Source organism: Staurois parvus, unplaced genomic scaffold, assembly GCF_062004578.1.
Source record: "Staurois parvus isolate SC_StPar_1 unplaced genomic scaffold, SC_StPar_1.0 ptg000678l, whole genome shotgun sequence".
In the NCBI taxonomy this organism is placed as follows: Eukaryota; Metazoa; Chordata; class Amphibia; order Anura; family Ranidae; genus Staurois; species Staurois parvus.
Window position 1 is genome coordinate 1,814,226 of NW_028318474.1, and position 27,552 is coordinate 1,841,777.

The following is a 27,552-nucleotide window of genomic DNA, read 5'->3' on the forward strand; positions in this document are numbered from 1 at the left end:
ATTCCCCACACGCCACGCCCACAGCGACTAGCTAACCGAGGCACGCACGTGCAGCCGTGACTTGGGGTAAGAGGGAATAAAGGGGACTGAATATATAAAACCATATATAAGACCAGCCGTGATGTACTTCCACAGCCCGCACTACCTTTTGGCCACCACCAGAGGGAGACTCCACTCCAATCCAGCTGGCTGACCACACACTGGCAGATACAAATCTTATATACAATCTGGTGCACTGATTAGAGTTGAGGAGCAGCTTAGCAATCACACACCCTTCTAGGGTCCCTTCAGCTATCCTACAGATAGAACCCCGGTGTTAATCACTCTTCCACTGTCCACACCCCCCCACACCAGACACACCACAAAAGGTAGCCTGCCACCACCCAACAGTTTATTCGCAGAACAGTCTGTTGAGACACCCCACACACACAGATCTCCGTCTGGCAGATCTGTTACCTTTTACAATCTGCACGCAATCTGCCCACACACAGTGCAATTACATACAGATTGGCAATGAGCTTCACCGAGCGTTTAAAGGCACTAAAATACAATACAATCTAATCTCTCCAATCTAATGTCTCCGAAAATATGAGCCTGTGCTTAAATACACAGAAGTCACTAATTAATTTTAAGATTTAATATCCCGAAAGTGGGCAGTGCATAAAATATGTACAAAGTATGAAAAGTTACAAAAAATACAAGAAGACAAAAAAATGACTATTCACTGTAAAATAAAAGGGAATAAAACAGAATAAAACTTTTACCAAGATCTATCCTGCGACTGGAGCAAGTCAGAAAAAGTCCATAATCCGTTAGTCGATCGAACCAGCTCCATACGAATTACCATGCCCCAATGTCCAGGTACTCAATTTATGGGGATATGGATGTAGGCGGGACATTAGTCATCGGCCATTTGACCCTGGGCGTGTTCCTGTACCCGCCCACAGGATGTTCTGGGTGCTGACCTGCCCAAGGTCAATCAGACCAAGACCTGCTTGGATCACCAAGTCGGGGATTGGATTTCCAACACCAGCGCATCAGCACGATCGCGACAGTACCAATCACTGTTCGACTGTCGTGATCCAGAGCCACATAACCATTTTCTGCATTTTCCTGGCCTTCTACTTAAGCCACAAATATGGTTTTTATATGTTGGTGTGACCCACAGAGTGCCCCATCAGAGGGAAGCATTTTCATCTCTCTGCAACTAATATTTTAGCTTTTATCAGAGATGAAACATTTCCTTTGATGTATGTATTTCTTTTAGAGCTCCCCAGACAGATTGGAGACCTCCTACTGTCATGAAGCCGAAATGTCTGCGTTTCTCTTTTCAGCTTCAGAAAGGTGGCCAAGTCTGATTAAGTATAGGTGACAAAATCTTATTAGCACCCAGGCATCACTTCCAGCCTGAGGAAGCTGCTCTGTCTCTTTTCAGGTGTTAATTGATGACCATCTGTCTGAGTACCTATGACTGAATATTTCTTTAATAACAAGGAATGAACTAGATTTACATTGTCATATTCTCTACAGGTCACATCTTATCTACTCAAATCTGTACATTCATGTCACATGTATGTCACAGTGAGATATTCAAAGCTTTGGATTTTTTTTATAACCTAACCCTGCTTTAAACTTCTCTACGTTATCCCTCACCTGTCTGGTGTGTTCCTTGGACTTCATGATGCTGTCTGTTCAATAATGTTCTCACAAACCTCTGAGGGCTTCACAGAACAGCTGTATTTATACTGAGATTAAATTACACACAGGTGGACTCTATTTACTAATTAGGTGACTTCTGAAGGCAATTGGTTTCACTGGATTTTAGTTAGGGGTATCAGAGTAAAGAGGGCTGAATACAAATGCAAGCCACGCTTTTCAGATATTTATTTGCAGAAAGTTTTGAAAACCATTTATCATTTTCCTTCCACTTCACAATTATGTGCCACTTTGTGTTGGTCTGTCACATAAAATCCCAATAAAATACATTTACATTTTTGGTTGTAACATGCCAAAATTTGGAAACTTTCAGGGGGTATGAATACTTTTTCAAGACACTGTATATATACTCACTAAATCTGTATGTAAACATTACATATATCACTGTCACATTCATCTTCATTTAGTGAATGGGTCTCACAGGGTAAAACTAATACTATACCAAGCAGAGCATCAGAAAGCATCACAACTCCACCTAGTGGAGAAGAGCGGAGTGACAAGTCTTTATCACATGGATACATTCTGTGTAATGGCAATGTCATGTTACTTAGTATTTATATGATCACGTATGTGTGCATAAGTTAATGGTTTTCTAGAATGTGTTTGGCAGGACTTTTGACCAAAGAGAGGCCGGTTAGAATATTTTTTTGGCTTGGTTGTGCGATTCTTCATCTTTTTGCTAAGTGAAGTGAAAAGTTCATGTTTCTTCGCCTCCCAGTCCTCATCCACTTCATCCAAGGGGCTTCCTTCCAGCTCTGCAGCCAAGCGATAATCTCTGCATTCCACCTCTGCTCTGAAAGTAAAATTATGACATATAAGTATTATTAAAGTGATATTGAATCTAACATTTTTGTTTGCCTATTATATAAGAATTTATATAAGAATTTAAAGAATATGTAAACCCAACATTTCATATTCTTGATATGTGCCTACTGTACCAAGTACTTGTATGAAAAAGTATCCTGTTCTCTTTGTATTGATTCCTTTGTGTGAAATCCCTGGTGTTCCTGCCAGTCCTTCTGATTTCCTACTAAAAACCTCCAATGATCAGACTTCTGCTAACAACCCCCACCCCTGCATAGCCATTTACTGGGAAGATCAGTGTATGCTGTTTCTCCTGTCTCCCCTCTCTATGCTGTTGAGAACAGAGGCTATATGATCAGTTATATAAAAATAAAAAAATATATATTTAATATTTTTTTTATATCTATACACAAATGTTTTGCCTTTCATTTCTATTTTAAACTGAAGGGGTTATTTTACAAGGTGAGTGTTTGCATACACTTTAATTGATTAAGCACTGATTCATACCAGTTCCGAAACTGCACCCTTAAAAAGATATTCCTGCCAGCCCAGGCCAATGATGTCACTTGCGCATGTGCATTTAACTCTGCATTCATGACACACTGCCGGTGCCGTGATTGCACAAAGTGCCGTGCTATGATGGTGACTCTCATGCACATGCACGGAGGGGATGCTGTCACAGCCCAGCTATTAAAGTGACAAGAGAGTGCAAACCTGGAAGGAAGACCAATCATCTGTTGAATTGATGTAATGTTATGATCTTTGCAACTGTGACACTGTAAGGATAGGATGGCGCGTTAAGTCGAGGAGGTTCTATGATCACTGCTTGCTGTTATAGCCGCCAGCAGTGATTGAACATACAAAAACAACAGGCTGGTAGTACTAAAGTCAATCAACAGATCAACTTCAGTACAAAATGCCTGCCCGTACATGGTGGGCAGGATATTTAGGTGGGTTGCCCTCTCATCCCTTTAAACCCGAACGCATATTAATTCCACAGGTTCTGTGGCTCATTAACGTGGTAATTAAACTCACTTAGTGCCTTATCTGCATTCAACTAGCCTCAGAACCCATGTAAATAGTATGAGTTTGGGTTTAACCTCCTCGGCGGTATGATTCTTTCCGATTTTTTGTGCTGAAAGCGGTACCATTTTTTTGCATGGAAATATGTAGTTTTTTATTGTAGGCTGTAATTTTTAGGAATAACTCACTGAAATCTGTACGAACAAGAGACTAGTAAACATTCCGGATATGATAAAACTTGAAACACAAAATCATAAATTATAATTTATTAAATAATCATAAAGAATAATAATATAATAATATAAAAATTTAATTCAATAATATAATCAAACCAAAAACACTGAAATTTGAAATACAGAGGCAAATTCGCACATCGCTGAGCAAAGTCGCAAAATTGTTTTCAGTGTCTGATGACGAATTTCCCACGAATCATTATCACTCAATTCTGCAAGTGGTTCTGATTTACTATCGCTGTTCTAAAACCGCTTTTGATGTAAAGGGACGCTTTTTGGACACCATGGGCTTTTCTAAGTTTCCAGGCAGAAAGAACATTCAAAATGCAGGCAGGGCACAGGACAAAGCAGTAGGGACAAAAATATGTGAAATGCATTGAAACAGCAATGACAGCAAAAATGAAATTTTTTAAAAATTTCAAATTTCCCGCAAGGACCGGAACACGGAAGCTGGATGCTGGCATCGGCCGGAGGAGATGGCCGGGGACGCTGCAGGGGACACATCGCGGGAGCGAAGGACAAGGTAAGTGCTGCAGGGATCCCCTGAGCAACGCCGCATGGTAAGCCCGAGTGTAGCTCAGGGTTACCGCTCTTGGTACTCAAATTTTACCCCGAGCTACACTCGGGAATACCGCTAAGGAGGTTAAAGGGACGAGTTCACAAACCTAACATGGATCAAAACTTGGCCAGTTCCTGCTGGATGGGATGAATTTCAATCGGCTTACGGCAGGTTTAAATACCCTCTTCAATTCTCACAAATTGCAATTCGTAACAGCATTCAGTATGTTAGTATGACCTCCACCATATCCCAGACTCTCACTTTAATACACAGAGATCTATATACAAAGGTCAAAAGTGTGTTTCCTTTAATGCTGGAATGAGGCAATCTCCAAGGATGGAAAACTGTGGCTCACATCAGCTGCAAGGATCATCGCCCAGATGGAAGACTCAGAGAAAACAAACACAGACCATAGTGCTCTCCATAAAATCAAATATGTGTTACTATAAATCAGCCAATTTTTTGTAGCACAGGCTGCTACAGTGAATTTATGCATCCCCAGCCCACATCCCAATAGAAGATATGAAAGATTAGATGTAACCAAGCTGGACCAATGTAAGTGTAATCAAGCTCAATCCTAGGTGTCAGTCTTAAGGTTTTGAAAAATGAGTCCACTTCACCAGATATGAGACCAGTGGGATGTATGGTCCAAGTCTAGCTTAGTTGTACAATAACATTTCTCTTTCTGATCAAAGTGTAACTTTAGGCAGTTTTCAATTTAGATAGAGTAAGGGAGGGTTATAATCTCTGCCAGTTTTTTTGTTTTTTGCCATCTGTATCCCATTGGGGAGATTTCCCTTCCCTTCTTGTCCCATAGCCACGTGACAGGAAATCCCCCCAAAGTGGGGGAATCCTGGCATGACACCAGAACCACCAAAATTTGCATTCTCATTAGAAGATCTCTCTTCTATTACTATTCTGATGTCAACCAAAAATTTGGGATTTTCTTTTAAGTTCACTTTTGATGATAATGGTAAACAGGACAAATAGAGAGGATTACCCTTCCTAATGGGGGCACAGACAGCAATAAAAACCTGACTGATAGTCTAATCCATCTCCAATCTATGCAAAACTAAAAGAAACTATTTAAATACTTTAAGGATCCAATGTTATTTTATTATCCATGACATAGTTACATAGTTAGTCTGTCTGAAAAAAGACAAAAGTCCATCCAGTTCAACCATAGAAAAAAAAAAGTTATAATCCTATACCCACAGTTGATCCAGAGGAAGGCAAAAAAAACCCCGCAAAGCATGATCCAATTTCCTCCTGCTGGGAAAAAATTCCTTCCTGATCCCCCGAGAGGCAATCGGATATTCCCTGGATCAACTTTACCTATAAATGTTAGTATCCAGTTATATTCTGTGTATCGAAGAAACAATCCAGGCCTTTTTTGAAGGTCCTATGACAGTCCTATAATTCACATAGACATAGATATAATGAACATATATACAGCACATAAAACTTACATCTCCAGGAACTTCATACAGTCTCTATGACCGTATATCTCTGCAATTCTGCGAGGGGTGTCGCCATGTATGTCTGTAGCATCAATGGGAGCATGCAGTGAATGGAGAGTACGGAGAACGCTCAGCTTTCCCGATTCTGCTGCAAAGTGTGCTGGAGTCCAACCAATGTCTGTCCTGAGACAAGGCCGAGCACCATAATCTATCAATAGCTTCACTGTATCAGACTGGCCTGGTGGATTCAAAAATAAAGTTTTCTGAAATAAGCAAACAGTAATAATAGGTCTCCTGTCTAACCTGAGACACAGAATATTGCTTAGAAAGTATTGAAAACTAATAGCAATTAATAGACAGCCCAGGACCTGACAACCAATTACCTTTACAATTCATGCCCAGTTTTCCCTATACTGTACTAGCAATTCTCAACCTTATTGTGACCAGGCCCGGTAAATTCTTCCAAAACCTTCTATGGTCCCACAATACAAAAAAAAAAAAGTTTATACTTGTACAATAAAAGTATGGGAATACAAAATATGTATTTAAATTCTGGAAGGGGCCAAGGGTGGGTAATGGATGAAGAAAGCACTGTCAAGAATAATGTCCAGTACCTTTGGCTGCAGCCCAGTGCAAAGCAGTCCGGTCATTCCAGTCAATGTCCTTATAATTTGGATCATACAACTCCTTCTTCAGGATCTCAGACACCAAGTCATAATCCCCAAGCGCAGCTGCTTGATGGAGTTCAGTCACATCAGCCATCTCAAAGTTTTCTGCCAAAACAGAGTTTTTGAAAAGAAAGTTACTATTTTTGGTTTTGATAACTGATTATTTCTATATATTGCCATTTTCCACTACAGTTGTGTCTTCTTTTAAAGATAGTTCCTTTATTCAAATAGAACCCTCCTTGCCCATTAAATGCATACTGCAAGGTAGGACTGTGAGATTAACAGTTTCATAATATGCACATTTAGCCTCAAAATCTCTCTAGGCCATACATGGATTGAAATTTGGCCAGTTCAGCAGGGACCAGACAAATTTTGACCAATGTATGGCCAAGATCGTTGTAAGGTAGTTGATCTACCGATTGACTTCTGTACAACCACCCTGTTGGATTTTTTCTGCTCAATCACCGCTGCAGGCTATAGTCTGCAATGCTGATCAGTATGTTCTGACATACAAAAGAACAGTAGAGGGATTACCCCATCCACCTTGAATTTTTTTCTTTCAACCTACTAGGCTGAATTAGCACACATGGCTCGTTCTCAGTTCAAAACCATGCTGGTGTGTTTTTTTTATCACAAGGGGATACTTCACTATGAGTTCATAAAACATGGTACAATGTTCAAGCAACATTGTTACCTGGAAATTCTGAAAAGGTTATAGGAATCTGTTTGGAAGAAAAGACTGGAACTTTGGTCTTACAAGTGGATTCTTCACCACTACAATGCTCCTCCTCATGATGCGTTAAGTGTTTGACCAACCACTTTATCCCCCCTGTCTTAGCACCCTGCGACCTTTGGCTTTTTCCAAAATTAAATAATGCCTTAGGGCTCATGTACACTGCAGCTAATAAACTGACGTTCAGGAGCTTTTCTGCATTTTTTTATAAGCAGCCCCTGAACTCTCCCTAATGTTTTCCTATGTGTCCATGTACACATCGTCATTTACAGGCAGTTGAGTTTGCAGTCATTTTTTTGAACGCACCAAACTTGCATTCAGGAGTAGATTTTATCAGCGTTTCAACGCCAAATGCTTGTAAATGCGGCTAACCGCTTTTATAAGCATTTGCGTTTAGAAGTGTTTTTTAACTGTTCCATATCCAGCTGCTGTCCAGAGCCTTTTTTCATCATCATAAATGCAAGCAAAGTGTTTTCCATGTATTCAAATGGACTCGGTACACCAGCTCAGTCAGTTCCAGGTTTTGTGTGAAGGAAAAAAATGGTAGAACCGCTGCATTATGCTCATGATGGGATCCATAGTGAATACAACCAGAAAAGACAGATCATCTCAACACATACTGCTCTCTCTGCTTCTGCTCTCTCTATTTCTCTCAAAATGTCTGAAATAGTTAATTTTTTACTGTTTTTCAGTGCATTCTGGGCATTTGGGAAGGTCTCCTGAGGTTATCTTAAAAACGCTTCTAAACTGCAAATGAGCATAAATGCGCTATGCAAACGTGGCTAAACAAACGTTTTTTAACCTACGTTTTCCATAGGTCAGTTTCCATCATTCAGAAGAGTTTTCCAACTGTCCCGTGTACATGAGCCCTTAAAAAGACAAAGATTTGATGACATTCCTGACATTCACCGCACTGCGACAAAGATACTTTGCAGCATTCCGGGAGACGAACTCCAGGAATGTTTCCCGCAGTAGCACAGTCATCTAGAAAAGTGGTCGCTTCACAAAGGGACTATTTTGAAGATCACAACAGCCGCTAGTCTATAAGCAGACATTTTTTACAGACCATTCCAGGAATTCAATTGTCACACCTTGTATATACCTGCAGCTGCAACCCAGGATCGCTCTGTGAATCCACTGGATCAAATGCTTTAAACAAATGAGGTTTAATGTTGATAAATGTAAGGTTCTGCACTTGGGGGCTAAGAATATGCATGCATCATACATCCTAGGGGGGTACAACTGGGGGAATCAATGTTGGAGAAGGATCTGGGGGTTCTGGTAGATCACAAGCTTAATAATGGCATGCAATGCCAAGCTGCGGTATCTAAAGAGAGCAAAATCCTCTCTTGTGTTAAAAGAGGTATAGACTCCAGAGAGAGAGATATCATATTAGCCCGGTACAAATCATTAGTATCACCTCATCTGGAATATGCAGTCCAGTTTTGGGCACCAATTCACAAAAAAGAACATTGGGGAACTGGAGAAAGTACAGAGAAGGGCAACCAAACTGATAAGAGGCATGGAGGAGCTCAGCTATGAAGAAAGATTAGAGGAACTGAATTTATTCTCTCTTGAGAAGAGGAGATTAAGGGGGGATATGATCAACATGTATAAATACATCAGTGGTTCATATAGTGAACTCGGGGTAGAGTTATTCACCCTGAGGTCATCACAGAGAACAAGAGGGCACTCTTTACGTCTGGAGGAAAAGAAATTTAATCTCCAAACACGGAAAGGTTTCTTCACAGTGAGAGCTGTGAAATTTTTTAAAAGGCTCCCTCAAGAGTTGGTTCTGGCCAGCTCAGTGGATTGCTTTAAAAAAGTCCTGGATTCTTTCCTAGATACACAGAATATAACTGGATACTAACATTTATAGGTAAAGTTGATCCAGGGAATATCTGATTGCCTCTCGGGGGATCAGGAAGGAATTTTTTTCCCAGCAGGAGCAAATTGGATCGTGCTTTGCTGGGGGTTTTTTGCATGCACTTTCAGAAAGTGCACCACACCCACAAGATTTAATAGAAGTCTATGGCAAAGTGCAGTTAACCCACAGGAAAGCCGCAGGTGGACTGCGCTGCACCTGCGGTGTGAGTAACCTGCAGCACATCACATTGAAAGCAGCCTTATAGGGGGCCCAGGACAATAAGGGCTCATTTACATTTGCCATTTGGAGGCAGTAAAATTCCACAGTTGAGATGTGTTATTACCATTTACCCCCAACCATTGGTGTTGCGCCAGGGTGGCAAGGGCAACCCCATCTCATGTTTCAGAGGGCCTGTTTGGCCTCTCTGTCATATTATCTTTTACATTTGGACAGGACGGGTGGTGGAGGATGCATATACAAGAACAGATCCTCTCCATTTTCCTCCTGCAACTTCATAAAGCCCGCTTCTCCTCCTCTCCCTGCTGCCAGCTGCAGGAGTAAAATGTTAATTAAAGCGGAGTTCCACTCACTCTGTAAAAAAATAAAAATCAGCAGCTACAAAAACTGTAGCTGCTGACTTTTAAAAAACAGCCACTTACCTGTCCCACGATCCCGCGGTGCCCCCGCTGCAGCCCTTTCACCGGTTTCACCAGGCGCCGGCATTTTCAGTGTCCGGCTGTGACAGCTTGCGGCTTCACAGCCAGGTGCCTACTGCGCATGTGCGAGTAGCGGTGCAGTTCCTGATTGGCCCTGTCGGGGAGGGAGAGTAGGAGGACAACTTCTGCTTCCGATTGTCTAGCTGATCGCAACAGACGTGGGAGCGGGTAACTGTCAATTTTGGGTACCCGCTCCCCCCCCCACTCCCCAAAGGTGCGAGTCCTTAATGGGGAGCGTGGGACCAATCATTAAAGCAGAACTTCCCCTTTTGGGTGGAACTCCGCTTTAAAGTTGAACTATAGGCAAAACTTTTTATTTTCATTTAGGATAGAGCAAGGGAGGGTTATAACCCCTGTCAGTTTTTATTTCATCATCTGTGTCCAGTTGCAGAGATTTCCCGTCACTTTGCGTCCCATAGCCAAACAGAAAGTGAGAGAAAATCCCTGCAAATTAATGGAATTCCTTGGGGACCCCCAAGTCACCAGAACTAGTGTCCCCATTGGAATATTTCCCTTCTATTACTTTTCTGGGGACAACTCAAAATTTGGGATTTTCTTTTACTGTCACTTTCAATGATAATGGTAAACAGGATAAATAGAGAGGGTAAATCTCCTTAATGGGGGTACAGACAGCAATAACACCTGAGAAGTGTTCTAATTTCTCTGCACACTGTCCAAATTAAAAAGTTTTGCCTTTAGTTTTACTTTAAGCAATCCAAAATATAACATTTTAAATTCTGAACTATTTATTTTAAGTGTGACCCAGGACTGGTTACCAAATCACTTAAGTGGCCCTCGCTCTTCAAAAGGTTGAGTACCCCTGGGTTAAGCTCTCAAGCTTGTGATCCTTTAATCCATTGCCACCTTCTTAAGCTCTGTATAGATGGGTTGTTTTACAACTAGTAGGCTGATAAAAAACAAAACACTCAGATTCTCCCATCTACAGAAGCTGTTGTCTGCAATCAGCCATTTAATATCCACTTAAGACATATTCATCACTCAGACTAGAATTTCTACAGATCTTCACCACTTTACATATAAAGGACTCAGGTTGCCCATAAATTATCTGATATTTACTTAAAATGAAGTTATGTCATATAATATTGGGTTAGGCAGGGTTACTCAACTCATGTGGGCTCCTCTTTGGGTGACGATGGGCTTGAAGCCAAGGAGCAAAGGACCCACCAACCAACCACACCAATCTCACCACCACCCTAAAATTACGGAGTGGAGGTGTGTTCAATATAATTAATGATCTGTGACCTTGTTTGATTTCATTATTGTGGCTGAGGGTAATACTCTGCTCAGGGCAACAGCGGATGCAGAGGAGCCATTCTACTCCACATTCCACACTTTGGTGCTTAAAGCAGGCCATACATTATGCAATTTTCTTACCTTCAAAGAAATAAAGAAAACTGTTTGATTCCCCCATCGACACAGTCAGTGTTGATGGGGGAATTCCTTCTGCAGTGCTATTGTGTTCTGCTGGAGGGGAGCACCGGGAAGCTTTTGCACCGGCAGAATACAATGATCACTACCAGTCAAAAAAACCTGACAGGCTGGTTATACTAAAGTGTCGACTTCACCATAATCAGCCTGCCCATAGATTGACACAAAATTTGGGCAGCACAGTGGCTAAATGGTTAGCACTTCTGCCTGACAGTACTAGTGTTGTTGGTTCAAATCCCAGCCACGGCACCACCTGCCTGGAGTTTGCATGTTCTCCCTGTGCCTGTGTGGGTTTCCTCTGGGTACTCCAGTTTCCTCCCACACTCCAAAGACATGCTGGTAGGTTAATTGGAACCTGTCTAAATTGGCCTTAGTATATGAATGCAAGTTAGAGACTTTAGATTGCATGCCCCTTGAGGGTTAGGAGCTGATGTAAATGTACACTATATATCTAAAGCGCTGAGTAAATTGACAGTGCTATATAAGTACCTGAAATAAATAAATAATAAAATTTGGCTAGTTCCTGCCAAACCGACCAAATTTCAGTCTTTCAATGGCTGCCTTAACTGGGTAATGAAATTAAAAAGTTATACAGAATGGAAGTGAGGCTGACCACTACTAAGCTTCCAATATGGAGAACATTACTGGAAGTGGTTGGGCTGCAGAGCTTCTGGCTCCCCTGGTTCTAAATCCACCACTGGCCCACTGCAGAGGCAGAAATATGTAAGGAACCCCACAGGGGGCATACTAGTGTATTTTTTTTTTAGTTTTGAAACACAGACCCCTTAGACTACCCCCTCCATGAATTTGCACAGATGTCAGGAATAATCGTGCAGCTACAGATTCCAAGGTAAGAATATTGCTCATGTCAAGATATAATCTTGTAGCAGGTGTTATGTACCCACAAGCATTCTTTACGACATAAAATCCATCCGGGAACAGACCTGGTCCACCCACAGAACACAGAACAACTCCCCATTACTGACCCTGCCAGACAACATCCCAGTGCTGTCTCCAGCTTGCATCTCAGCTGATGCATTTTAAGTGCAAACCTTCTTCATCAGAGCTTTGATCTGTTTTAGCTGCATAAGTATTCCCAGTCTGGAGAAAACAGCAGAAGAGTACATACTGCCCATAATAACAACTAGAACATTTATTTCAATGGATGGAATTTCAAGTTTCCCTGCAGGTGGATTTTCTCCTTTAGCGCAAACAGTTTTTATTCATTATGTTAATGAATGCTGCAGATTTAAAAAGACTGAAAACACATTTTGAAATTACTTTGACAAGTTAAAGCTTATAAGTAGAGTTGAGCGAATTATTCAAAAATTCGATTCGGCTGATTCGCCGAATTTGCGGGAGAAATTCGATTCAATGCGAATTTATTTGCCGCGAATTTAACTTATTAAAATGGTTTCTAGGCTTCAGAGAGCCTTTATATTAGTGCAGAACACTGTACCTTTAATTTAAATGCCCTTGGAGTCTGCTGGGGAAGAGAAATAATACTGTCAGTCAGTATGACATGCAGATGAGTGCCGTCGATCTTAGAATCACCGCACACTTCACTCATTTGGGCAGTCACGGGGCACGACGAAGAAGAAGAAGAAGAAGAAGAAGAATGAAAAGAAGAAGAAGAAGAATGAAAAGAAGAAGAAGAATGAAAAGAAGAATGAGAAGAAGAATGAAAAGAAGAATGAAAAGAAGAATGAGAAGAATGAAAAGAAGAATGAAAAGAAGAAGAAGAATGAAAAGAAGAATGAAAAGAAGAATGAGAAGAATGAAAAGAAGAAGAAGAAGAAGAATGAAAAGAAGAATGAAAAGAAGAAGAAGAAGAATGAAAAGAAGAATGAAAAGAAGAAGAAGAAGAATGAAAAGAAGAAGAAGAAGAATGAAAAGAAGAAGAAGAATGAAAAGAAGAATGAGAAGAAGAATGAAAAGAAGAATGAGAAGAATGAAAAGAAGAAGAAGAAGAAGAATGAAAAGAAGAAGAAGAATGAAAAGAAGAATGAAAAGAAGAAGAATGAAAAGAAGAATGAAAAGAAGAAGAAGAAGAATGAAAAGAAGAATGAGAAGAATGAAAAGAAGAAGAAGAAGAATGAAAAGAAGAATGAGAAGAATGAAAAGAAGAAGAAGAAGAATGAAAAGAAGAAGAAGAAGAAGAATGAGAAGAAGAATGAAAAGAAGAATGAAAAGAAGAATGAAAAGAAGAATGAGAAGAATGAAAAGAAGAATGAAAAGAAGAAGAAGAAGAATGAAAAGAAGAATGAAAAGAAGAAGAAGAATGAAAAGAAGAGAAGAAGAATGAAAAGAAGAAGAAGAAGAATGAGAAGAAGAATGAAAAGAAGAATGAAAAGAAGAATGAAAAGAAGAAGAAGAAGAATGAAAAGAAGAATGAAAAGAAGAAGAAGAAGAATGAAAAGAAGAATGAAAAGAAGAATGAAAAGAAGAAGAAGAAGAATGAAAAGAAGAAGAAGAATGAAAAGAAGAAGAAGAAGAATGAAAAGAAGAAGAAGAATGAAAAGAAGAATGAAAAGAAGAATGAGAAGAAGAATGAGAAGAATGAAAAGAAGAATGAAAAGAAGAAGAAGAAGAATGAAAAGAAGAATGAAAAGAAGAAGAAGAATGAAAAGAAGAAGAAGAAGAATGAAAAGAAGAATGAAAAGAAGAAGAAGAAGAATAAAAAGAAGAAGAAGAAGAATGAAAAGAAGAATGAAAAGAAGAAGAAGAATGAAAAGAAGAAGAAGAAGAATGAAAAGAAGAAGAAGAAGAAGAATGAAAAGAAGAAGAAGAAGAATGAAAAGAAGAATGAGAAGAAGAATGAAAAGAAGAATGAAAAGAAGAATGAGAAGAATGAAAGGAAGAATGAAAAGAAGAAGAAGAAGAATGAAAAGAAGAAGAATGAAAAGAAGAATGAAAAGAAGAAGAAGAAGAATGAAAAGAAGAAGAAGAATGGAAAGAAGAATGAAAAGAAGAAGAAGAAGAATGAAAAGGAGAAGAAGAAGAATGAAAAGAAGAAGAAGAATGAAAAGAAGAATGAGAACAAGAATGAAAAGAAGAATGAGAAGAATGAAAAGAAGAATGAAAAGAAGAAGAAGAAGAATGAAAAGAAGAAGAAGAAGAATGAAAAGAAGAATGAAAAGAAGAAGAAGAAGAATGAAAAGAAGAAGAAGAAGAATGAAAAGAAGAAGAAGAATGAAAAGAAAAAGAAGAAGAATGAAAAGAAGAAGAAGAAGAATGAAAAGAAGAAGAAGAATGAAAAGAAGAAGAAGAAGAAGAAGAATGAAAAGAAGAAGAATGAAAAGAAGAAGAATTCCAGTACAGCAAAAAGTGTATCTGCAGAGAGCTCCGCTATTTCTGACAGTTCTCTGACAGTTCCTTCACATTTACAGCGGTTGAAACATTGTATCTATTTGTTTCCGAATAAAAACATCTGTATCCTAAATGGAAACAAATAGATACAATGTTTCAACCGCTGTAAATGTGAAGGAACTGTCAGAGAACTGTCAGAAATAGCGTTGCTCTTTGCAGTGACACTTTTTGCCGGCTGATCGGGGAAAATTCGATTCGTGCATCCGAAGTTTGCTAAAATTCGGATTCGGTGCGAATCGAATTTTTCCTAATATTCGAAACGAATTCCACTTCGCCAAGTTCGATTCGCTCATCTCTACTTATAAGAGATTGCAATGATTGAGTTTACGTTACTTTAACCACTTGCCCTCCAGAGGATTTACCCCCTTCCTGACCAGGCCTCTTTTTGCTACTCGGCGCTGCACTAATTCAACTGATAATTGCGCAGTCATGCAATGCTGCACCCAAACAAAATTTACGTCCTTTTTTTCACACAAATAGAGCTTTCTTTTGGTGGTATTTGATTATCTGTGCGCTTTTTATTTTTTACGCTATAAACAAAAAAAGGCAAAAATTTTGAAGAAAAACAATATTTTTTACTTTCAGCTATAAAAAATATATAGTAAACTCAAAGTTGGTTATAAATTTAGGCCAAAATGTATTCTGCTCCATGTTTTTGGTAAAAAAAATCCCAATAAGTGTATATTGATTGCTTTGTGTGAAAGTTATAGCGTCTACAAACTATGGTATAGATACTGCAATTTACGCCATTTTTTTGCTATACAGTGCTGCGCTAGTTTAACGGACAATTGCGCGGTCATGCAATATGGTACATAAATGAAATTTACATCCTTTTTTTCCCCACAAATTGAGCTTTCTATCGGTGGTATTTGATCTCCTGTGCGGTTTTTATTTTTTGCGCTATAAAAAAAAAGGCTGACAATTTTGAGGAAAAAAAACAATATTTTGGACTTTTTGCTATAATATATGTCCAGTAAAAAAAAATTTAAAAATCAAATTTAGTCATAAATTTCTGCCAAAATGCATTCTGCGACATGTCTTTGCTAAAAAAAAAACCTAATACGTGTAAATTAATTGGTTTACGTGAAAGTTAGAGCATTTACAAATGGCAGGAAAAATACTGGGATTTTTAGTTTTTTTTTATACTAATAATGGCGGCGATCAGCGACTTATGGCGGCGATCAGTGACTTATGGCGGCGATCAGCGACTTATGGCGGGACTGTGGCGGACATTCTGACATTGGGGGGTACTGACTTGGGGTCACTCACATCCCCAGTGACACCAATACAGTGATCAGTGCAAAAAAAAAAAAACACTGATACTGTACTAATGGCACTGGGGAGGAAGGGGTTAAGTTTATTATTCAGGGAAAGGGTTAATTGTGTGAGGGGGAGTGTTTTACTAGGGGGCGGGGGTGTGTACTGTAGGAAACACCGCTGATCGGGAGAGAGAAACTCTTCTGTCCCGATCAGCGTGTCCTGGAGCTGTCAGGGAACTGACAGAAAGCACAGCTACTGCAGCTGTGCTCTCTGTCAGTGATTGCCGCCGATCACCGGGACATAGCCGGTAACGACCGGCTGTGACCCGGCGACTGACATCCGTGGCTGTGATCGGCGGGACAGGTAGGGCGGCGGCGCACCTCGCGCACCCCCTACCTGTTTTAAAAACACACGTTTTAAAACGTGCTTTTGCCCAGCCGTGCCACCCTGCCGCCGTATTTCTACAGTGGCTGGGCGGCATGTGGTTAACCACTTGCCCTCCAGAGGATCTACCCCCCTTCCTGACCAGGCCATTTTTTGTGATACAGCACTGCGTTACTTTAACAGACAATTGCGCGGTCATGCCATGCTGAACCCAAATGAAATTTATGTCCTTTTTTTCCCCCCAATAGAGCTTACTTTCTGTGGTATTTGATTACCTGTGCGGTTTTTATTTTTTGCACTATAAACAAAAAAAGACCAACACTTTTGAAAAAATATATTTTTGACTTTTTGCTATAAAACATATCCAGTAAAAAAATTAGAAACATCTAATTTCATCATTTATGTAGGCCAACATGTATTCTGCTACATGCCTTGTATTCTGCTGCATGCTAGAAAAAATCCCAAAACATGTAAATTAATTAGTTTACATGAAAGTGGCTGTATATATACTGGAATTTTTATTTGTTTTTTTTATATACTAGTAATGGCGGCGATCAGTGACTTACAGCGGGACTGACACTGGGGGGGAACTGACTTGGAGTCACTGAAAATCCCAATGACACTCTATGCACACTGGGAGTTTTAATAACACTGGTAATGTTAGCTGTGTAAAGTCACATTAAAAACATGAATTTTTCAGCATTTTTTAGCGTTTTTGTATTAGCGTTTAGCGACGTTTTACCGAGTTTTTTTCGCATTCGCGTTTTTTAGAATTTTTTTTGGGTCAAAAATGTCCAGAAACACTGGTTTGCCGCGATTTACTGTGTTTTACAGCATTAGAGCATTTTTACAGCTAAAAAAAACTCCTCTAGAAATCCACTAGTTCTGGGCTTTTTTTCCAGCCAAAAAAACATTGATTACAGCCTATGTGTGCATGGACACATAGGATAACATGCTGGGGAGTTTACTAGCTGTAGAAAAAAATGTCAAAAGCCAAAAACAGCTGCTGTAAAAATGTGCAGTGTGTATGAGTACTAATACAGTGATCAGTGCTAATAAAAAGCACTGACACAGTACTAATAGCACTGGGCAAGAAGGGTTTAACATGAGGGGCGATCAAAGGGTTAACTGTGTGCTGTGTGTGTTTTACTGATAACTGATTTGTTATTGTTATCTGGCACACTCATAGCAAGAATATCTTTGGCTGGATATTTGTGGCCTGTGTAAAGTTCAGGGGTATAATCACAGTAATAGCGCTTCGGGATCACACGCAAAGCCTGTTCTCATAAACATAAAGAGGTTGACTTACAAAAGGCAAATAGGCTGTGCACTCTGGAAGTGCAGTTGCTCCAGAGCTTAGCAGATGAGCAGAAACTCTGCTGAATTTCATCATCCAATCATTCAAGCAAAAATGCTATTTTTTCTTATTTTTCTTGTATATGATTGGGTATTCTTTGCAAAGTGAAGCTTTACCTCATTTACTAAGTTCTGAAGCAACTGCTCTTGCCGAGTGCAACTGCACCTTGCAAAGTGCACAGTCTATTTGCCTTTAGTAAATCAACACCTAAGTGTTTATTAACCACTTGCCCTCCAGAGGATTTAACCCCATTCCTGACCGGGCCATTTTTTGCGATACGGTGCTGCGCTACTTTAACTGACATGCAACGCTGCACCCAAATGAAATTTATGTCCTAGATTGTAAGCTCCAAGGAGCAGGGCCTCTCTCTTGTATTGAACTGTATTGTTGCTGTTTTGTCTCCCGTTATATTGTAAAGCTCTGAGCAAACTGTTGGCGCTATATAAATCCTGTATAATAATAATAATAATGTCCTTTTTTTCCTCACAAATAGAGCTTTCTTTCGGTGGTATTTGATCACCTCTGCAGTTTTTATTTTTTGCTCTATAAACCAAAAAAAAAACAATTTTGAAAAAAAACCAATATTTTTTATTTTATTTTGTTATAAAACATATCCAATAAAAAAAAATCATATTTCTTCATAAATTTAGGCCAAATTGTATTCTTCTACATGTCTTTGCTAAAAAAAAATCCTAATACGTGTAAATTAATTGGTTTACATGAAAGTTATAGCGTCTACAAGTGGCGGTATATACTGGAATTTTTTTTTTATACTAGCAATGGTGGCAATCAGCAACTTATAGCGGGACTGCGGCGGGCATTCAGACGCTGGGTGGGAACTGATTAGCTGCCACTGACATCCCCAGTGACACTAATACCTTGATCAGTGCTAATAAAATGCATTGACACTGTACTAATAGCACTGTGCAGTAAGGGGTTAACTTTTGGGCGATCAAAGGGTTAACTGTGCTGTGTGTGTTTTACTAGGGAGACATGCTGTTTTGTATCTCTCTACCATGCAGAGCAATACAAAGCAGCCTCACAGGGTTTACACATAGAACTCTCCCCTGTCACTGTTCCTTGGCGATTGCTGGGTGCCGGCAGGCAATCTCTGGCCAGGACACGGTTATCGACAGCTGTAGCCGCCAATGGCAGCACGGGTAGGGCGGACCGCTCGTGCACTCCCTACCCGGACATGTAAAATCACATATATATATATATGTGTGTGTGTGTGATTTTGCGCAGCCCTGCTGCCCTGTAGCAGTAGTTGTGCTATAGGGCAGCAGAGAAGCAGTTAAAGATGACCTCCAGGAAACCAAAAAATCCTACCTTGCAGTGGGGCTGCTCCTGCTCTGCAAGGGTTAACCGCAGTCATATCTACTGTATGTCTAGGGGACATAGTAAAGCACTTTTACTTACCTGGTCCTCAGCTCCTGCAGGTTCCTTTGCTCTGCTAGACTGGTTCCTGCAGCTTCCTTTAACCCAGTGTTTCTCAACTCCAGTCCTCATGGACCCCCAACAGGTCATGTTTTCAGGTTTCCCTCAGATGAAACAGCTGTGGTAATTACTAAGGCAGTGAAACTGATCAAATCACCTGTGCAAAATAATGGAAATCCTGAAAACATGACCTGTTGGGGGTCCATGAGGACTGGAGTTGAGAAACACTGCTTTAACCTATGTTACAGCGGCCCAGGGTCCTTTGATGTCATGAAAAACAATGCAGGACCCAATTCCCTGCATTGCATGTAAGGATGCTGAGGAACACTACACTGCAGGAGCATCATCTGCCAGGGGTGAAGGATCAGGTAGTTAAATCTGCTGTTCCATCTGTGCAATATTATATAGCGCTACCCTCACAGGGGCTGCTGATTTTAGGTGGTTCTTGTGCTGACAGCAGAGGCTGCCAACCACCCAAGCAACAGTCCATTCACTCTGGCTCTAATAAGCAGTCTAGGGATTGTCTTTTTAAGATGTACTGCTGAAGAAACTTGTAACAGGGGAGGGGTTGGGGGTATAGGATACTCCAAAACGTTCAGCATTAGATAGTGAACAGAATGAAATCTTTCTAGTAGTAGCAGTAGTGCCTAACAGTGAACAGTCCAAGACCCCGCAGCTGAAGACCATGGGGCACGTCCTTGGGCATCTGGTTACCCTGCGCCAGTGCACAGCTATTGGTACCCAGTGTAGTGTCCAGTACACAGTATCGGGGATCTACTTAAGGTCACTGCTCACACATCCCCAGGGCAGCTGCCTACACCCAGCTTCCTCCGGACATAGCACAGTGAGTGAGATGTGTCTCTCAGGACCGGATACCTTGCGGCGCGATTCTGCAGTCAGCTCTGAGCAATGTCCATTTGAACCTTTGATCCTGACACCTCTGAGGCCTCCTAGAGTAGCTGTTCAATGCCCGAGCTGCCTAGCAGCAGCAGCCCTTGCACTTCTGTAACCCTCCTGGGGAGAAGGAACCCTGTTCTCCAATGTCTCAGTCTATTTATCTGCACTCCAGCCCCCTTCTGGACACTTCCTCTCCTGGGACTGGCCAGACCCTTATAAATATTCAGGATGGTCAATTTGAATCTCCTGCCCTAAGCTCTGGAAGCTTCTTACAGAGGCAGAGGTGAACTCCCAGTCTGTGAGACCCTGAACGGGCAAGACAAAACAAGTACTGCTCGCTTAATTACAGAGGGAGCCAAAGCAAAATTTGCCTAGCCGACAACTCTAGGAAGGCGCTAGAATTTTGAAAAAATTTTGAGCAGACAAAAAAGTTTAAAGTAGGATAGAAATCATCACTACTATTTAATTGTTTTATTAGTCACAGATGAGCCTTTTCCCTCATAGTTACAGGAGTATCATTCACACTAAAGAAACATTTTTATTATATAGCGCCATCAATTTACACAGCACTTTACATATATATTGTACATTCACATCACTCCCTAACCCTGATGTGGCATAAATCTAAAGTCTCTAACTTACATTCATACACATATTGGATAGGTTAATTGAATCCTGTCTAAAGAAAATGAAAAATAATCCAATGTTTTCAGACTAGTGTTGGCCATAGACTGTTAGACTTGTGTTTGGAAACACTCTAGCACTCTAGTGGTTCCCCTGTAGTCAGTGGGGTAGTGGTTGATTATTCAGGCCTGCTTAGTGTCTCACAGGCTGCTGCTCTGGTTACTTCCCCTGTGTTCAATAGGATTCTAGAATTATAGTGGGAGGAAGCACAGAGGAAGCATGCTGAATATTTATGAAACTCCAGTCAATCCCTGTGGAGGTGTACCCAGTATGTGGTGGAAGAGCCAACAAATAGTCTGGGGACTGAGACAGGTGCAGCAGAGTTCCTTGGTCCAGTCCTGCTGGAGGAGACCCCTTTGCAGGGATTCTACCTCTGGAGCAGGAGTACTGGAGGTGCCATGTGGAAGACATTGAGGTCCCAGCTGAAACATCAGCTGGGGGGTTCTATTTGGAAAGCCTATTCCTGGAGTTGATTTGGGTGTGGAGAAGCTCACTGGAAAGTACCAGCAGGAGGTTAGGGGAGTGAGTCCACAACTCCCTTACTGGAGAGTGCCCAGTGGATATCAGAAGAAGGCAACCTAAGATCCTGTGTGAGTAAATGACACTGGTGCTGGAAGTTAGTGACTGTATACAGCTTTTAGACTTTTGAGTTCTAGTCACCTGTCAGATTTATAGTTTCTGTGGGACATATTGCAACTGAAGTGGAGTTCCACCCAGAAGTGGAAGCTCCACTTGTTTGCCTCCTCCCCCCCCCCTCCACTGCCATATTTGGCACCTTGTGAGGGGGCACGGATACCTGTTTTTGACAGGTACCTGCTCCCACTTCCGGCTTAGCCGCGGCAAACTGAGCCAGAAGTTCGGCCCCCTCCTTCCTCCTGCAGTCTCCTGGGAACATTCACAGGTCCCAGAAGACTTCCGGACCAATCAGAATGTGCAGCGCGACTTGCGCATGCGCAGTGCGCACCCAGCTCTGAAGCCGCAAGCTGTCACAGCCTGGTGCCCGCAGTTGTGATGCTGGAAAGAGAAGAGGCAGAGAAGGGACGGCACAGGTGAGCACATCGCTGGATGCCATAAAGGGCTGGAACTTTACTTTAAGCAAGATAGAGAATAGTTTTCAAAGTATTAATTTCTTCAGATTTTGTATCCCATGTTCCCTTCACCTCATCCTTCAGTTCATTGTTCAAAAAAAAAAAAAAAAACTAGGGGTAAAGGAAACAAGTTCAGCAGCAGCAGCTCCTTTGAGGGTGCGCTACACATCCATTCGATTTTCTATTGGTAAGTGTAGTCAAGTCTACAACTGTGATGAGGAAAATCGAAGGAAAAGAAAAATGGAAAACTGTTCTTGTTTCTTAACTGCCAGAATGCAGTTCTAATTGTGAATATAATCCTCATTCCAAATCACATTTACTTCCATCCATCCTGACATTGAATGTTAAAATTCATAACATTGTCCTGACAATCAAATGACATTTTTCAGGACCCTCATACATTTGCACAAAAATATAAACGTGTATGACCAGCCTAAAACATCACAGCAGTCTTGGGTTAAAAACATGAAATTTCCTGCAGAGATAGATGGAATGTCATACCTTTGTCATTGTCTGGGAGGTGTAGAAAGCCTGAGGGGCTTCCAGCCTTCACAAGAGGAAGAGAACCAAGAGAAAAGACGTTAGCAGGAATGGAGGTGTTCTGTTGTCACAGGCTGCTGTGGAAACCAGTCCCTCCCATCTATTTGTATGGTGTCACTGTGCACGTCAGCCTTTTGTCCAGCATGTGTGGAAATCTCGAAACATTCAAGACAACACATGTAGACCGCCTACTCCCTCTCTAAGGACCTGTACATGATACTGGCTAGAAAAACTCTTTCAGTGGTAAAGAAAACTAAATGGAATGAGCAATGGTGTTCCTTAAGGGTTTACATAGATTTGTGTTGCTGATGATTTGCATGCATGCATGCTATGGAAAAACAGAATGGTTGGCCGCACAAACAGCAATGCGGTGGACAGGGGCGGACTGGCCATTCGGGCGCTCAGGCACTAACCGAGGGCCCAGGGTCAGTAGGGGGCTCCGTGAGATGCCCCTGGTACAGGGGCGGACTGACAACTCATGGGGCCCCCGGGCAATAGGGGATCATGGGGCCCCTGTGTCCTTGCCCAAACTCAAAAAAGCCTATGAAAAAGGTACTAGGGGCATCTCATGTGGCCCCCTACTGACCCCAGGCCCTCGGGTAGTACCCGAGTTTCCATATGGTCAGTCTGCCCCTGCCCTGGTACCTTTCATAGGCTTTTTAGGGTGTGGTTTGAGTGTGGTTGAGGACACAGGGGCCCCATGATCCCCTATTGCCCAGGGGCCCCATGAGTTGTCAGTCCACCACTGGTTGTGGATGAAATCCTTTATTGGAATCCTTTACATGCAATATGATAAGAACATGACAGCTCCAAGACAGGGCAGAGGAACAGTAGGTCTACTGCTCCTCTGTCCTGTCTTGGAGCTGTCATGTTCTTATATTGCATGTAAAGGAGTCCAATAAAGGATTTCATCCACTACATTGCTGTTTGTGCGGCCAACCATTCTGTATTTCCACTGCATCTGTGATCACGGATTAGGCCAGCACCTACATGTCTGTGGAGGGGTTATGCAGATTCGGCACTCACCTGGAGCAGATCTTCTGCTCTTTCAGTTATGCATGCATGCTTTCAGGGAATTTGAACATGGTTTCAGTCAGGTTATAGGCTGGCAGTGGTTCTGATCCTAGATCAATGGTCTCCAAACTGTGGGGACTGGGTGAGACCCTTTGCTTGCCTTTATCTGGACCTCGGGGCACTTTTCCTCACATTAATACAAGACACGACTCCTTTCCTCCCACTCACTTTTTGGTTGGACCCACTGTGTATCTTGTCACCAACAACCATTCACATGTACCAGGATGCTCTTCCTTCCAATGCAATACACTGCCACTCAAAAAAAAGTATCAGGGAAAAGGTTCATTGCGCAAAGCAACCAACTTTATTTAACTATATAAAACCATACAATTACACCACACTTATGTGTATATGTGCCTAGGGCACCAGGTACATACCGAGCTTATGGTTCAGATGGCTGCTGCCACCCCAAGACCAGAAGCTGGCTTGTGCTCTAGGGCAGGGGCCGACTGACCATTTGAGCACTCGGGCACTGCCCGAGGGCCTGGGATCAGTAGGGGGCCCCATGAGATGCCCCTGGTACCTTTCATTCACTTTTTCATAGGCTTTTTTGGGTGTGGGCAAGGACACAGGGGCCCCATGATCCCCTATTGCCCGGGGGCCCCATGAGTTGTTAGTCCGCCCCTGCTCTAGGGATGGGATGGAACATATTAGCTGAGGAACACTGCCTCACCTGTTTCATCTGTTATTAAGCATCTTTAGGGCTTCCTGAAGCATATGCGCTATATGTACCTTGTGCAGGTCCTAAGGCACATATACATGTGAGTGCGGTGTAATTATAAGGTTGTGGCATGCAGCGGGAGGGGGGGGAAGGCAAGTCTGCAGCCAGCAGCCTTTCTCAGCAAGAAAATGAAAGGAGAGAGCCAAGGCCCATGAGTGACTGCCTATAGTCGGGGAGGGGGGTCAAATGAGCAGCACCCAGCTGAGCATGCACAGGGCATGCACCTGAATGTAAACAGCAATTGCACCACACATGTTATATATTGCCACGAACGCCAGGGTGGGAGCAATAATTCTAGGCCTGTCCTATCTTACACTAAACTGATGAGCAACGGGTCCCAGTTTGGCAGCCATGCAGGTGTGGGTGTCCCTAAATGCACACTGTGTGCGTTTGGGGACGTGTACCCAATAGACTGTCAAATTGGGACCAAGCAACTCTATCTGTGGAGCCGCAGCATCCAAATAGACATGATAGAGATTGTCTGCACATGGATGCATGGAACATCTGTGCATCCTGTGCAGGAAAAGATGGCCCTGCACAGGGGTGTATGGATGCAAATGTGTGCTAACTAAACCCCTGTTTTTAAACGCATGTTTCTAGATAGGTTCATTTGGTTTTTGATAGTTGGCTAACTGGCTGGCAGATTGAACTGGCTTTTCTTATCCCCTCTGTTGATAAGTTATACATATCCATGTTCCTTGCCGACAATAGCCGTGATTAGACTGGGGTAGGCTGGCAAGTTGAACTGGATAGTTCTATTTTTTGAATTTTTCACACAGTGACACCCTCCATGTTCACTGCTTAACCACTTGCCGTCCGCCTACTGTTTATAAATGGCAGGGCGGCGGCACTCCAGGGGCGGGTTGCCATTCATAAACGGCACCCGCCTTTTCTAGCTGTGTGCGCTCCTTGGGAGTGCGCAGCAACGCGATCCGGTGCCCACTGTGTCCTCCGGACACAGTGAAACACTGATCGTCGGACGGGACCTCTGTACGAGGTCCCGATCATGTGATAACTGATAGGCCAATCAGTGATCACATGCAAAGTAGTAAGCAAGATGTCACTTGTGACATCATTGCTTACTATGTGTGAAATCTGTGAATGATCACAGAGGTCACATGGTACAAGGTTATTCACAACAGCCTTGTACCATGTGACAAGCTGTGACCAATCACAGCTCACTCAGTATTTCTCAATGGCTGCAAGAATGCAGACAGAGAGAAAGAGAAATGATTGCTTTTACATCCTTTATGGGTGTAAAAGCAATCACTGTAAAAAAAAAAAAATCTTCATCACCCCCCACAAGTAGTACAGTGTCACCATGCTGACACTGTACTGCTAGGGTGACAGTATGTAAAAAAAAAAAAAAACATAAATAATAATATAAAAAAATAAAATAAAAATGTAAAAAAAAGTTTAAAAATTATAATTTTTTGTTATAAACTAATTTGGCTTATTTTGTTTTTACTAAAAATATAACAGAATAAATTTTGGTCAAGATTTATGATGAAAGATTATTTATTTGCAAAATTTTATAAGAAAAACACTTTTTAAAAAAAGTTTTGGAATTTTTCATTTACATAGCAAAAAAAATAAAAATCCCAGCGGTGAATAAATACCACCAAAATAAAGCTTTATCTGTCTCAAAAAATGGTAAAAAATTCATATGGGTACAGTATTTCATGACCGCGCAATTGTCATTCAAAGTGTGATAGCGCTGAAAGCTGAAAATTGCCCTGGACAGGAAGGAGGTAAAAATGTCTGGACTGGAAGTGGTTAAAAAGCCAGTTATAGACCTGGGCGGGTGATCAGTTTTTTCTTTGTATGCTTTGTAGGTTCAGTGGGTGCATTGGACTCCCTAGCTGCCGTTGTGCTATATGCTGGGTGTCAGGTGCGCTCCCATAACCTTTATGAGGGGTGGGCTCCCTCAGGTTTATCTGCCCTTGTTTCTATCTATTTAAATGCATGTGCCTCCACTATGAGGATTCTCTAGATTTATGGAGTTAGGACCACAGATACTCAGGGTGCCGTAACGTGGCTCTGTGGCTTATGTATGTATTTGCAAATGTGTGCTAACTAAACCCCTATTTTTAAACGCATGTTCTTAGACAGGTTAACTTGGTTTTTGATAGTTGGCTAACTGGCTGGCAGACTGAACTGGCTTTCTTATCCCCCTCTTTTGATAGGTTATACCATGTTCCTTGCTGACAATAGCCATTATTAGACTGGGGTAGGCTGGCAAGTTGAACTGGATAGTTCTATTTTTTGAATTTTTCACACAGTGACACCCTCCATGTTCACTGCTTAAAAAGCCATTTATAGACCTGGGCAGGTGATCAGTTTTTCCTTTTTCTGTGTATGGATGTAAGGCCTGTTTTGAATGAGGTCTATATGAAGGAATGTTCAACCTCATGTCAGTTGGGTGCACATGGACTACAATGTGACACGGAGATGATGAGCAGTGGGTATGATCAATACTTTGTCTCCACTACTGTACAAGTGGGTGGCCAAGGGGAAGGTAAAAACAGGGAGTTGAGTGACCATATAGATGGAGTGGAGTGTTCACATGCCAAGGCCATAATGCTTTGCGCTGCACAAAACCGAATGGAAAAAATTGAATCAAACTGAAGGGCGTCAGTGCCTCAAACTCGCCCATTCAAGTCAATGGGGCTCTGCTGCAACCGCAAGCCATTAACCACTTTGCAACTGCGCTATAGCCCAATGACGGCTACAGCGCGGTTGTCCAGTTCTGGGAGGACGTCATATGACATCCTCCCGGAACGCACCCTCCCGCACGCCCCCAGTGGTGCGCACCTGTCGCTGTCCGTGATCGCTGTGTCCTATGGACACTGCTGATCACATGTTGAGGTAAAAGGCCAATCACAGTTGCCTTTCACCACGTGATCAGCTGTGTCCAATGACACAGTAGATGTCCTCTGCGACATTTGCCGGTTATCAGCTGCACTTTCCTCACGCTGCCACAGCATGAGGAAAGTACTACCGATAACCAGTAAATGTCACAGAGGACATCTGCACTGATCTTTGGGGCACTGATGATCCGTGCCCTGATGATCAGTGCCCAGCAGTGCCTCCCCGCAGTGCCACCCACCAGTGCCCATCAGTGCCATCAGTCTGTGCTGTCAATCAGTCCTGTCCATCAGTGTCGCCCATCACTGCTGCCTATCAGTGCCGATCATTGCTGCATAACAGTGCAGCATTATCAGTGCCTCCTCATCAATGCCCACCAGTGTTGCCTCATCAGTGCCACATCATCAGTGCAGCCCATCAGTGCCGCCTATCCGTGCCACCTCATCAGTGCTGCCTATCAGTGCAGCCTCATCAACGCACATCAGTAAAGGAGAAAAATTATCTGTTTGCAAAATTTTATAATAGAAACAAAGAAAAACTTTGTTTTTCAAATTTTTTTGCTCTTTTTTTGTTTATAGTGCAAAAAATAAAACACCCAACAGTGATTAAATACCACCAAAAGAAAGCTCTATTTGTGTGAAAGAA

General features: G+C 41.9%; 1 protein-coding gene across 1 annotated transcript; it reads right to left on the minus strand.

The window, feature by feature from the left end:
* Window positions 1-622: 622 nt before the first annotated feature.
* ANKRD66 (ankyrin repeat domain 66) lies at window positions 623-22,393 on the minus strand. Its single transcript, XM_089652276.1, has 4 exons — window positions 22,206-22,393; window positions 6,410-6,568; window positions 5,805-6,033; window positions 623-2,509 (listed from the first exon to the last, which is right to left on the minus strand). The coding sequence occupies exons 2-4, from the start codon at window positions 6,555-6,557 to the stop codon at window positions 2,260-2,262; spliced, it is 627 nt and encodes a 208-aa protein (XP_089508402.1). The 5' UTR covers window positions 6,558-6,568; window positions 22,206-22,393; the 3' UTR covers window positions 623-2,259.
* Window positions 22,394-27,552: the final 5,159 nt, after the last annotated feature.

What these genes read in the sequence shown, in the direction of transcription:
- ANKRD66 (XM_089652276.1), bottom strand. Translation starts at nt 6,557, where the DNA reads ATGGCTGATGTGACTGAACTCCATCAAGCAGCTGCGCTTGGGGATTAT. An exon ending in GCACTGGGCTGCAGCCAAAG is followed by an intron (nt 6,034 to 6,409) that starts GTACTGGACATT and finishes TGAATCCACCAG; the next exon opens with GCCAGTCTGATACAGTGAAG. An exon ending in TGTATGAAGTTCCTGGAGAT is followed by an intron (nt 2,510 to 5,804) that starts GTAAGTTTTATG and finishes TTTTACTTTCAG; the next exon opens with AGCAGAGGTGGAATGCAGAG.